At 37.2% G+C, this 14,507-nt stretch overlaps 1 protein-coding gene across 1 annotated transcript in view; it reads left to right on the top strand.

Annotated features, from left to right (window-relative positions):
- The window catches only part of FRK (fyn related Src family tyrosine kinase), a 108,193-nt gene that overhangs the window by 39,470 nt on the left and 54,216 nt on the right, over nt 1-14,507 (top strand). The window contains exon 2 of the mRNA XM_045499340.1: nt 10,567-10,688. Within this exon, the coding sequence (XP_045355296.1) occupies nt 10,567-10,688 (122 nt within the window). The remainder of the gene's footprint in view (nt 1-10,566; nt 10,689-14,507) is intronic.

The following is a 14,507-nucleotide window of genomic DNA, read 5'->3' as shown; positions in this document are numbered from 1 at the left end:
TTCTGAATCCTTATTTTCTTTAAGATGTCTTCCATTATTGACACACTGTTGGTTTTTTATTTCTTGGATTGTAGTTCCCTTAGCACTTAAATGCTTTTGTTTCTGTCACTTTCTTTTTTATTTATTACTCAGTTGAAATGATCTTTTATCCCTCCCTTGATACTCTGAAATTTTCAAAGGAAAAGAAATATACCCTTCTTTTGTTCTTATGATTCTTCATCTGTTCTCCATACAGTTAGTATGAAATGAATGTTAATGACATATTTTAGCATATGAAGCATTTAGAAAACTATATTAATATCACTTTGTAGGGTAATAAGAAGGTTAAGATACCTTCAAGATGTTTACTATCTTATTTAGAGTAAAGGGTTTAATGGAAGTACATGATGATATAGAGTATATAATTTTTTTAATTTTAATTTTATTTTTTTAATTTACATCCAAATTAGTTACCATATAGTGCAAAAATGATTTCAGGATCATTTATTCCTGAATGCCTGTTAATGTCCCTTACCCATTTAGCCTATCCCCCCTCCCACAACCCCTCCAGTAACCCTCTGTTCTCCATATTTAAGAGTCTCTTATGTTTTGTACCCATCCATGTTTTTATATTATTTTTGCTTCTCTTCCCTTGTGTTCATCTGTTCTGTGTCTTAAAGTCCTATGAGTGAAGTCATAAGATATTTGTCTTTCTCTGACTAATTTCACTTAGCATAATACCCTCTAGTTCCTAGAGTATATCATTATTAACCAATCATGAACAAGGTAGGCACATGAACTATTGGCTTACTAGACTCAACATTTGATCTTGTTTATTCTATGAAAAATCCCAAAGAGCAAGTTATTTTATAGATCTTTATTTTTTATTTTTTAAAATAAGCGCTATGCCCAACGTGGGCTTGAAAACACTACCCCGAGATCAAGAGTCACATACGGTACTGGCATGTGAACCAGCCAGGTGCCCCATATTTTGTAGATCTGTCAAGAATACTCAGTGGTTTAAATGAAGTGGGATGGGAGAATATCATTCATGACACTGGGAAATAAATTCTTTAAAATTAAGTGAATTAAAAAGTTCCTTTCATTTTTTTTTTATCTTGGAAGTGAGAAAGGAAGTGTTTCATGAGAGGAGATAACTAGTGGGGTTTTTTTTGGTAGGAAACTAAGTGGAGCAGTCACCTCTGAAATCAGTCCTCCCGTAACTATTCAAAAGTCATACTACTACCCAAAAGCTTATTCAAATAAAGAATTGCAGTGAACATTTGTGGTGTTTTGTGAAGTAAGGCATTTTCCTGAGCATTATAAAATCAATTGCATTTACTTTCTTTGGATGTGACAAAGATGGAAACTTCTTAATGATTAATGCTTTTTTTTTGAAGTTTATTTATGTATTTTGAGAGAGACAGAGAAAGAGAGACAGAGAGAAAAAAGAGAAAAAATCCCAAGCAGGCTCTGTGCTGTCAGCACGGAGCCTGACACGGGGCTTGAACTCACCAACCAGGAGATCATGACCTGAACTGAATTCAGGAGTCAGACACTTAACCAAGTGATCCACCCAGGTGCCCCATGACTAATGTTTTTTTTTGACTCTAATCCATATTTCTCTAGTTTCTAGGACAAACTATCACAAATGTTGTACAAAAACAAAGCAGACGGGTTAAAATTTACACTTACATTTCAGGCTTGATGATTGGAAATATCATTATATATGCCCACACTTTATTTTTTATTTTAAAAGAGAAATCAATGTCAGCTTCCATTTCCTTTCACACAAATAGAAGACGGTTGTGAAACCAAAGCAGTACCTTGAGATTGACTCCCTATTTGAACTTTGTTATGTTCTTTATAAAAATTCAAGTGAGTCATTAAAAGTTTTTGATTACTAGTACTGGGAAGTGGGTTCAGGTAATAATCATATCCTTACAAACACATAGCACTACACTTTCCCCACTGGTGAAAGTACCAATTAGTTCATCTTACTTCCTCTCTAAAGAGTTCCTTCAAAATTCCCCTTTTATGATGACTACACAGGTGAACAATAGCAACAACAACAACAACAAAGCTTTATCATATGATCCACGCAAGGAGCTTCCTGGTTTCCATGTGACCGCAAGTCCTACCTCAGATATTGGAGGCGGCATTATCACTTTGTCACGCATTCTTTACACGTGTGCAGCCCTGATAGGCTTGTGTTCTGGAGGACAGAAAAATAAGCTTCATTTTCGATCTTTAAGTTCATAGGCAAATGTTTTCTTTTGGAGAAGACTGTGATCAGATTGGAATTTGTGGTGTGTGGCCAATTAACATTCGAATCTGGCCCAGAGCAGATAAGGCTTCTCCCCTAAGCACTTAACACACCAGAACTATGTGGCAAGCACAAATAAAAGATTACATGAACACACAGGCTTTATCTAGTTCAACATTCAGTATAAACCGAAAGACATATAAAATCCCCACATCGAGGTACAATGTATTAATTGTTTCATCAACAGGCATTTATTTAACTATTCTAAAAGGCGTATGTGATGTTCTCAGTTAGGCTTTGTGCCCAGGAGGTCGTCAGCCTCAAGTGAACACAGAATAATCTTAAAAAAAAAAAAAAAAAAAAAAGGAGCTATAGCTTTTGTGTGCTACATGCAAAACCACCAGAAGGGTAGTCAGTGAATACTGTGGGGATTCTGGGCAGGCAAATTTAAGTGATGCCAGTACAAATAACCGTAAGACTAGAAGTTTAGCTAGATCTAAATAAAGGATTGATGGTGGGGAAGATACTGTGCAGGAAATGGCTGGTGTCCTGATGACAGACTGAAATTCCAAATCAGTAAGGATTTTATTCCAGAAGCAAAGGGAACCCTTAAAGCTTATTATTTTTTTTTTAATTTTTAAAATTTATTTATTCTGAGAGAAAGAGAGAGAGAGCACACCTGCATGTGCACGTTGGAGAGGGACAGAGGGAGAGGGAATCCCAAGCAGGCTCTGCGCTGTGAGTGTGGACCCCAATACAGGGCTTGAACCCACAAACCATGAGATCATGACCTGAGCCAAAGTCAGACACTCAACCAACTGAGCCACCCAGGCACCCCCCCCCCCCCAACAACTTATTAATGTGTATGCATTGGTGAAATGTACCAGGTCATATTATCAAATGATTAATCTAGTGGTGGGGGCGTGAGCAAGGGGGAAGAGTCTGAGATAATGCATGCAACACTGTAGCAGCAGTTCCTGGCTCCCTGTACCTGATCAATAAGCAAAAGCTGTTAATATTAAAGAGAACAAATAGTAAAATATTGCTGTAATCTAAGTGGTGATGACAAATTGGAGAAAGGTTGTGATGAGGGAAATGAAAAGGAAGGAATGAATAACAAAATACATATGAGCATTATTTATGTTTTTCTTTGCCCTTCTCATGCTTGTGAGTGGGAAGAGAGTGTCAGGGCTCACTTGCTGTGTGCCAAGCGGGATGCTGAGCCTAAGGAAGGGGAGGGATGTGACTACCTGGAGAGGAAGGAACCGCACAGAGGCTTTCCTGGCAGTGTTGCTGAAACCCAGATAGATGCAGGTGAGTCCTATGGAACTGCCATAACTCAAGGGACCATGGATCCAAGCCTTACGTTTAGACACAATAAATGAATAAATGTGATTATGATTATACCCTGCAAACTGTAGGTGTTTTGCAAAAATGTTAGTGTCACTGATGTCCCCCAAGCCACACTGGTGAAGATGATTGGTGGTTTTCTCCATTGTCACATGTGTAACTGTGAGGACAACAAAAAGACAGACCTAACCGCGAGTTCCCACCTGGGCAGTCCTTCCAGGTGACTTTCCTCATGGGTGGATAGGCCAAGCTGATCTACCCATTTCCCTTTCTGCAGTTTCTGGGAGGATACCAGTAGTAGTCTGGGGCTGGTTTTACAAACTTGTTTTTTTCAGGGTCTGTTTACTGTGGTGTAAGGCCAGCTGTCTTGGCTGTAAGGGAGGCATTGGGAAAAGAAATTTTATGTTAAATTTTGTAAATGTTAGCCAGCAGTTATTGGGAATAGGTTTTCTCTTTTTCCAAATATAGGAAGAGTGGTGCCTGACTGGCTGAGTCTGTAGAGTATGTGACTGTGGATCTTGGGGTCATGATTTCAAGCCCCATACTGGGCATAGAGCTTACTTAAAAAAATGTAGGAGGAGACTATCACCATTTGATTGGAATTATGAGCATGCTAGATACCTACTTTGTGCTAGTCACTAAGGCAGCAGAGTGGACAGAATAAGACTATTAGAGGAAATGAAGAAATATTGACGGAGGCACCACATCTGTTTACATGTTGATTTTCTTAAAAAAATTTTTTTTTTATTTAAAAAATTTTTTTTTCAACGTTTATTTATTTTTTTTGGGACAGAGAGAGACAGAGCATGAACGGGGGAGGGGCAGAGAGAGAGGGAGACACAGAATTGGAAACAGGCTCAGGCTCTGAGCCATCAGCCCAGAGCCCGACGCGGGGCTCAAACTCACGGACCGCGAGATCGTGACCTGGCTGAAGTCGGACGCTTAACCGACTGCGCCACCCAGGCGCCCCTGATTTTCTTAAATTTTGATTGACATCTACATTATCTAATATGTTGATATTAGGTAACAATGCATAAATTCTGTTTTTTTAAGCCTAATTTTGTCTTTTTTTTTTTTTTTTTTTTTGTAAAATAAAGAACCTCCAGTTATGACACTATAGCTTTAGCCTTTTTGACTTAGTAAAATGGCCTACTGCCACCTGGTGGCAGCGTGTCCTAGTCCAGAGAGGACAGGCAGGACAGAAAAATCACTTGGAAGGAAACTTCTGATACAAACACATCTAGAGAAGTGAGATCACGTTCCCATATTTACTCATGTTTCATCATGACCTCAAACCTAACATGTCTAAAGCCAAATACATAATTTCTCCCTTAAATTAGTTTTCTTAAAATAGGTGCTGTTTATCAGGCAAGAATGCGTCCAGGCATCAAACACTCTACATACATCGTTTTTCTTACTTTCAAAACAAACCTACAGGGCAGTTACTATTATTCTCACTAACAAATGACGAAATCCAGGCATAGGGAAGTTAACGTTCCCAGTGAGATGCTGTAGCTCTTAATCATTATCGTCTTGTGCCTTTAATGTGTTGCTGGGCGCATTGTTCTTCAGCCATCCATATTTGGAACCCTGGGGTAATGTTTGCTCCTCCTTTGGTCTCACTGTTCATCCGTAAGCACTTGTCTCATACTGATTTGAGATTTTTCTGCTATCAGTTCTAACTGCAAAGTTTCTGCTTCAGATCTTTTATAGTATGTAGTTTTTACAGCATGTTCCTGAATGACTTTCTTAAATTTTTTAAGTGAATTACAAAATAATATAAAACAATATATTATTGTAAATATCCAAATTATGGAGAAGAATGCAGAGTAAAAAGTGAAAGTTTTTTTCTTTTTTTTTTTTTTTTTTTTTTTGGCCATCACTTTTGTTATTGTTCACTCATCTCCAGAGCAGTAAGCACATGTAATTTTTGGTTTTTAAGACATAAATAAAACTAATATTTTGATTACTCTGCAGCTTACCCTTTTTCACCCAGTAGTATGCCTTGCAGATTTTTCTGTGTCTGTGCTACAGAATTTACACACCATAGACACTGGATAAATGTTTACAAAATAAACCTTAGACTTCAATCACATATTCCTTTCATCCAAAATAGACATTATGCTTTTCGCTCCATTTTCATCTCATTGAAGCATTTCCTTCCCCTTTTTGGTTATTCTTAACCAAGATCTCTTTCATGGCAAGTATGGCATAGCAATACAGGTTAGTTGCATTAAAGATCAATGAAATGTGTGTGCCCGACTGTGTGTAGTGTCATTTTATTGGGTAATTTTTCCCATGTAAACCAAACTCTAACTTATTATTTTCAGCTGTCTCATATAAATTTTTAATTTTTTTTTTACTATTCCTATAACTCAGTAGTTCTCAAATTTTACTGTGCGTCAGCTGCACCTGGGGATCTATTAAAACCCAGATTGCTGGGCAACATCCCGCAGTCTCTGAATCAGTAGATACGGGACGTGCTTGCAAATTTCCTTTTCTAACAAGTTTGCATGCTGATGCTCCCGATCCAGGGACCACACTTGGAGGATCGCTGATTTGTAAGACTCTCCCTGATCCGTCCTAGGGTATCCTGATCCCTTCTCTGCACTCACTGTTTACTGCACACAAGAACTACAGCTGAAAGTGGCTGTGGCGGACACGCAGGGCTGGGGTGTGCGTGACCTTCCAGGATGGGGCCAACAGGGACTCTAATGTGCAGAACGGAGAATGACAGTTCTGCCATGGGCTCAAACCACAAATTAAGGAACAATTCTCCCATGTGCAGATGGTGGAAAGAACTATCGTTTTCCCATTAGTCTGTGCTGCAGCACATAATCTTACGATTCAGTTTACAGTGGTTGCATCACCACTGAGTATGAAAGATGGCATTGTAATGCAACTACATGCAGAAAACAATTGTTTTATTTATATTCACTTCCTGATGGTAGCCGGCCAAATAAAATTCCAGGTATTAACTGAGTTGATGGATCCAATCAAATATTTACATGCATTTCATTGTTACTGTGGATTCAGTGCCGGTGTGATTTGCCTTGTAAAATGAGTGTACCAAACTATTATTCAAGAATCTAAAATTGGTGACATATAAAAGGATTTTTCAAAAAAAATTACTGCAGAGTTCCTTTCTATAAATGGTGTAAAATTACTATATCTTTAACCATTTGATTTACAAAAACTGCTTATTTGTACATATATTTTTTATTTTTATTTTTTATTTTTTAAAATTTACATCCAAATTAGTTAGCATATAGTGAAACAATGGTTTCAGGAGTAGATTCCTTATGTTTATACATATATTGGGCAGAGAAAATACATCATTTACAGAATTAATTATCCAAAATACAAATGTAATGTATGTATCTAAAACATATAATGGAATATTTATTCTTGAAAATAATGAGATATATGAGGCATAATCATACTTCTAAGAATTTAATCTGCTAGATAAATTATAATTCTTGTAAAGGTTTAAATATTTACATTTAGAGCAAACATTTTAATGTTGACGCCATAATTAATGCACTCAGAATCAGGAAAATGCATTGGGGTTGATCAGTATATTTGACCCATGTTGCTAATGTGCTTAAGATATTTGTGCGAAGAATGTCGCCATTTCTGGAAATGGACTAAAAAAATACTATTACTTATTAACTATTAGCTTTCATTAAGCATTCAACTGTCCATAAAAATATGTAGTGTTTTTTATGTGTTGGCTTAAACTTTATGTAAATGGCATTGTAAGAGTATGTATCATTCTTCAACTCCCTTTTGTCCCTGAACAATTTACTTGCTTTAATTACTGTGTGGTATTCTGTCTTATATCTATAACCAAGTTTGTTTATCTATTCCCTTACAGTGGACATTTAGATTGTTTCCAATTTTTCAATGCTAGAATTCTTCAGTGAATGCTGTCACGATTTATTTCCTTGAGCACATATGGTGTGTAATCTAGAAGTGAAATTGAATAGTATAGGAATATGTAGCCTTATTAGATATTGTCAAATTGCTCTCTGGAGTAGTTGTACCAGATGATGTTGCGTCTAGTACTGTATGAAGGTTCTTGCTTCACATTTTTTTCCAATACCTGAATGTAAAAGTTTTAAATTTTGTCCAGCTCGAAGTGTGACATTTTGTTGTTTTAATATTTAATATTCCTAATATTCCTAATTATTGGCACCGATAGAGACTGTGCTTCTTTTCTTATTTTTATTAGTAATTGGGTTTTCCTTTTCTGTGAACTGTACAATTATGCTATGCCAGTTTTTCTACTGTTTTGTCTCTTTTCTTAAAAATATTGATTATAAGTCTCTATGTAATCTGACCACTATCCCTGTTCTTGGTTATATACTTTGCAAATATTTTCTCCAGGTCTGTGGCTTGTATTTTAATTTTGTTTCATGGTAATCTTGCAGTTGTTGAAGTTTTTGTAGTGTAAGAAATATTATCAACTTTTTCCCTTAAGGTTTTTATGTCTTTTTCTTTTTCTCTTATTTAAGAAAACTTCCTTAGTCTGGTGTCCTCAGAAAGTTTTAAAGATTGCTTTTTACACTAGGTCTTTATGTAGGACTATGTTGTATGTTGTAGATAGCATCAATTAATTTTTTCCATATGGATTATTTGTGGTACTGGCATTTGTTATTGAATAATCCATTCTTAAAAAAATTTTTTTTAATGTTTATTTTAATTTTTGAGAGAGAGACACTGCAAGCCAGGAAGGGTCAGAGAGAGAGGGAGACACAGAATCCAAAACAGGCTCCAGGCTCTGAGCTGTCAGCACATAGCTCGACGTGGGGCTTGAACTCATGAGTGGTGGTGAGATCATGACCTGAGCCGAAGTCGGATGCTTAGCCGACTGAGCCACCCAGGTGCCCCTGAATTATCCATTCTTTTACCTCTAATTTGTGTGTTTGGGTCTGTTCAAATTTTTTTTAAATTAATTAATTAATTAATTTTGTTGTTGTTGTTCCATTATTCTATTGACTTATTTCTGCAGTTGTGGAAAAGCATGCATTTTTTAATTTTTCTATGAATTCGTTACATAGCCCCTTGGAATGTTTCCATGCCTTCTATAATTTCAGTCAGGTAAACAATAGTCTGTGGACATCAATTTGGTCCTTGCTGTTGAATCAGTGTGGCAGTCATTAGTGTAGTCTACCAAATGATTCCAGCTCTCTTGCCTTCTGGGAAACAGTGGGATTGCATTTCCTACTCTCTTTGCATTTGGGCACAAACATATGACTTATTTGCAATGGCTTCATTCTTATGTAGAAGCTTTAAATAGAAGCTCCAGGAACCAGCCTGTGATTTGCCACATGTTTTATCTCCTGCCTCAGCAATCGTGGAAGCATGGAGATGGAAATGCCCTGGTAGACATAGAGGTAGACACAGAGTAGAGCCCCAAGTGACCTTTGGTAGACATGCAGCTGAATGAAAAACAGATCTTTGTCATCTTAAGCCATGGAGATTTTTTGGCATTGTTCATTACTCCTATGAAACCCGGTATATCCTGACTGGTATAATTAATACTGTGTAATTAGAAACTTGATTGGCAAAATGGTAAACAAATACCTTGGCTTTGTCAGGTAATGATTATAGTTTAAGGTCTCTCTTTTCACTTCCTTTCCCCTCTTCCTTCCAATTGTATCACCCTCCGTGCACTCATACTCCCCACTATCCATGACATGTCAAACCAATTGGAGCCAATTTCTGATGGCCTGTATATCCTCTAACAGCCTACAGTTCCTCACACAGCCTGTATTTCTTCCTTCAAGCCTATATTTTCTCTCTTTGAGTGTCTACATTTTAGAAGATGGTACCTGAAGGGGTGCCCGGGTGGCTTAGTCGGTTGGGTGCCCGGTTTTGGCTCAGGTCATGATCTCACAGTTTGTGGGTTTGAGCCCTGCCTCGGGGTCTGTGCTGACAGCTCAGAGCCTGGAGCCTGCTTCGGATTCTGTGTCTCTCTTTCTGCTCCTCCCCCACTTGCACTCTGTCTCTCTCTCTCAAAAATAAACATTAACAAAAATAAGAAGATGATACCTGAACACATAAATGTTTTATCTAAAATCTTAGATGATAAAGTTCAACTTTTTGACCCTAGAGTGGGAGGTCATTAGTGAAAAGCATATTTTCTCAGCTTCCTCTTAGCATTACATTGGTGTCTACCGACTTGATATGCATCTTAGACTGGCTCTCATGTTAAAATCCATAATCCTTTGCCAGGGTTGCTCACATTCACACATTTGTGTGTTCAGCATCTGACTCATATTTCTGGAATGTTCAGGATAGGAGGGTAAAGATAAGAAGTGGGGGTGGCACTAAGAAGACACTTCCCAGATGGAAGTATCTTTTTCACATAATCTCTCCACCAATGAAAATTTCCTTTATATTTGATAAATTCCTCCTAAACATGCAAAATCATTGCATCTTATGGTAGGTTTAGGTAGTAATGGATGGGGGGAGGGAATTAATGTCCAGAAAACTACGTTTTTAATTGTCTACACTTTAATGTGAAGTGTATGAATCCTTTGATTGGAATGTTTGCCTCCTAACACCTAGAAAGTGTTGGGTGAGGCAGCGAACAGTTTGATGGTGATGATGAGTAATTGTAGAGCATGGAACCCAGCGGGCTCAAATGGCAGGCCCACCCTGGAGGCTTTGGATTTGACAGAAGGAGGACACATGACCTCTCAGACAGAATGCAGATGTGAGTAGGGACGTGGTAGCAGGCATCAGCCAAATTCCTATTTTATAATTTTTAAAAGAGTCCTGGTGAGGGTTACAGACATCCAGAAAAATCATCTCAAGTATCAAAAGCTACCATTTATACCTGTGATAGTTTCACTAAAGAATAGTAAACATTTCTGATGTTAGAATACTTCTTGCCAAACTTCCTGTTCTTTAAAAAATAATGGTTGACTGGTTAACTAAAGTTTACATCTGTTTCTTTTTAGGTGGTTCTTTGGAGCAATCAAGAGAACAGATGCAGAAAAACAATTATTATATTCAGAAAACCAGACTGGTGCCTTTCTAGTCAGAGAGAGTGAAAGCCAGAAAGGAGATTTCGCCCTTTCAGGTATGGGCATTGTTTGTGTGATCTAAATATGGGTTTGAGAGTCTGTAGTCATGAACCTGCTGTGTGAACATGGACAGGTTAATTTGAAATTTGCCTTATTTCTTATTTTCATAGTAAGTACCAAAATTAAATCTGAACTACCCAAGAGTAATATAGAAATTAACAAACAGTTTCTAACTATGGATAGAAGTTTCCATATGAAATGAAGATTAAATAGGTCTGGCTGCATTTTCTCACTTTTGTATTATCTAGGGGTTTCTCCTTCTAGGGAAATGATAAGCAAAAAGTAGAAACTACATTGTTGTCAAATTTGATCTTTCCACAATACAGTTTCAATTTTTGCATTTCATTTGTCTTTGCCTGGTCGATAGAAAATGAATTGAAATGTTGGATACAAATGCATTTGGTTAATCCCATGACTTGTAAAATTTGGTCAAATGTAGTTTTTCAGCTAAAGAGTCAAATACATGTTGACTTTACATTGTCTTAGGAAGGAGGAAAGGCCTGAGAATTATCTTTAATAGTTACAGGTGCTAATATGCATGTTTCTGCTTTCATGAATCTGTCTCTCAGTGTAGGTTGCAAAGCTATTGAATGTCCTTTCTTAAAGACCATTTAGACTCATCTGTCACATGAGACTTTTTCTCTCCTTGCTGTGCTCTGACCTCTGTATTGTCCGGGCCCATTGTATGTTATTATCCCCTTTATTTTTTTTTTTTTTTTATTTTTAAATTTTTTTTTTCAACGTTTATTTATTTTTGGGACAGAGAGAGACAGAGCATGAACGGGGGAGGGGCAGAGAGAGAGGGAGACACAGAATCGGAAACAGGCTCCAGGCTCTGAGCCATCAGCCCAGAGCCCGACGCGGGGCTCGAACTCACGGACCGAGAGATCGTGACCTTGCTGAAGTCGGACGCTTAACCGACTGCGCCACCCAGGCGCCCCATATTATCCCCTTTAAAGTGTACTCTGTTTCTCCAACTAGACATAAACCTTTTGGGGAAAGAGATTTTGCCTTCCTTTATCCCTGTTGGCCCTGTGGTAAATGTTTATCATATCTTATTGTGTCTGCCTGGCTCACTGAGCTGGAAGTCAGCATGGCCTTCATGGTGCAGTAGAGAAGCAGGCCCTGAGCCCACGTGTCCTAGGAACTTTGATTGGACCTGAACTCAGGCCAGACTATGTGTGTTTGGTCCCCAGTTTTCTTCCTCACACCAGGAAGTCCCAAATATTAGGGCAGATGGATTGGAGCTGGAAAGGATTAAGGACAGTGGTGTTGAGGCAGTTTTTTTCCCAGAGGCTCCATCCTTCAGCCCCTCCCTATTCCGGCATCAAGTTAATATGGTGTTCTCAAATTGTTTGGTTCCAGCTCCACCCCTGCTTAGTTAGAGGATGCTCTTCTGGTTACTATTTTTGAAATGTACCCAAGTAGGATGAGCCTCTGACCTTTCCAATCTTGCTTCTATCTAAGGTAATAATCAAAGAATTTAATGACTGATATAGGTTGGGCATTAGCCACTCAAAATTGATGCCCTATCAGCCTGTGACTTCATACTAGTGCACACCTATATATACCCAGGTGACATAAGTGAATATTTTATTAGGTATAATAACTTTTTTCTGATTATGAAAGCAGTATAAACACTTTTATATGAACTATCTAAAATAATCTAAGATATCATAATCTAAAATATCACCTTCTGAAGATATATTTTTAATATTTGAATAGCTTTTCTGGCAAGCTTTTTTCTGTGCTTAACCTTTAAACATATTTATTTAAACAAATACGCACACTCATATTCAGAAAATAAATTGAGATCATCTTGTACAGAAAAATATGTATAAATATAAATATGTGTGTGTATATACACACCTATTTGTATGTGTACAAACGCACACAATGGTTCTAGGCTCCATTTTTCTTATTCTTTCAGTATTCTTGAATATTTTTTGCATGTCCTTTAATATTTGTCTATATCATTATTTTTAGAAACCCTGCAATCTTCCATCGAATGGGTATCTATTGAACGGGTATTAATCTATTTCATATTTTGTATGTTTTCATTATTTTTAGTTATTTTGCTGTTATGAAAGACGATATAGTGGACATCCTTATAGATAAATATTTGAAATTTTCCATGAGAATACTTACTCAGAGGAAGAAAAACATGTCTTTTGGAAATCTCTATGCTTAATGATAAGAAGAGATATAAGAGGATTTCTCATTTAAATGTATCCATGTTTGTTTATTTGGCTTTCCCAATACTTATATGTAAAATTAGGTAATCATTATTTGGCTAAAAGCGAGATTAAATGTTTTAGATTAGCATTAAACACAGAGAAGAATATTTCTATGAGGAAAACAAACTAAAAGTAGAATTGCTTGAGTCATATCTTTGAATAATGCCCAGACTACAGTGACTATTCTGAACACTTTCTAAGTAGAATATTATGGAACAAAACAGCTTTACGGGCTTAGAACAAAATTACAAGGATATTGGCTGTTATGTGCTGAGAATACTCTAGCGCTTGCTTATGGATTTAGGAAGCTTTGTAGGCCTTGCTCGGAAACCAGCATATCATTATGGATTCTTTTTGAATGAAGTCAAACAATTTAGAGTCTTTCAAATGAATTATCTGATTGCTGTGTATTCACTGGGGGACAAAGTAAATGCAGGCCATTATATTCTACTGAAAGGAAAATTTTCTTATTAGCCGGAAGGAGGGCTATCCAAGAGAAAAATGGAAAGAAAAGGTCTTCAATATGTCTACATTAAAACAAACAAACAAACAACCCAACTACTGACTGTTGATTACCACTAAGGACCTTCAGATATACCCGTCATAGATTTATTTTCTAGTGCAGTTGTCCCCTTAATCAGCCTGAATTGATGGTCTTCAATTTTGCTGACTGCTATGCTGCCAAAGGAGGGCCAATAATGCCCCTTTTCTATCTCTGTCTTTCCTACGTGAGTTTTCCTTAGAAGTATTGTCTTTATTCCTTGGGCGGCAATGGCTTGCAGCTGTCAGAGAAGAGCTTCATGAAGAAGCATGATTTATTGATGCTGGGGCGGGCTCGAAGCAGCGGCCCAAGGTTGGGGTGGGTGCTAATTGGTTTGTTGTGATCCTTGCATGGCTGTCGGCTCTGATGAGGTCTGAGTAGATCTGGAAAGAGAGTTAGGGCCATGACACTTCTCCTAACAGCAAGGCACTAATTAGCTGTGAATTACAGCTGCACTTTTGGATATTACATATTATATGTGGTAGCCAGAGAATCTGTCTTCATTAGATGCATGACAGGTAGTTTTAGTAGCCCTACTGTTATTTGTCATTGGTAGTGAATTGTTTTTCTGATGAAAAATATAAAATTTCGATTGCATGTCAACTTGTTGGGCTATCTTTTGACTTCAATCAAGTACTTCAGAGGAATTATTATTGTTATTACCATTAATATTAATTTGCTGTTTGGAGTTCTGTAAGCATTTATATTACTGTTTAAAGTACACTTTAAGGAAAATACACTTTGAAGGCTAAAATTGAGCTGCAGGTGGGTTTTTCAGAAGAGATTCTGCATTGCACTTGTAATTTTACCTTAGGCAACTCTGCATATAAAAACCTCTAAAGTTGTAGAGAGAATTCCAGATTCATTGTCAATGAAACCCTTTTAAGAGCAAACGATAACAGATTGGAGATAGTTGAAAAATGACTACATTGAGGACACGAGGCAAAAAAAGCTCATCAGCAATATTAAGGGAGATGCATTTAGAAGTTGATATCATTTATTTATACATTTGCTTATTTCTTCAACAACATTCAAGT

Source organism: Leopardus geoffroyi, chromosome B2 (genome assembly GCF_018350155.1).
Source record: "Leopardus geoffroyi isolate Oge1 chromosome B2, O.geoffroyi_Oge1_pat1.0, whole genome shotgun sequence".
Classification (NCBI taxonomy): Eukaryota; Metazoa; Chordata; class Mammalia; order Carnivora; family Felidae; genus Leopardus; species Leopardus geoffroyi.
This window is presented reverse-complemented; position numbering and strand designations above follow the sequence as displayed.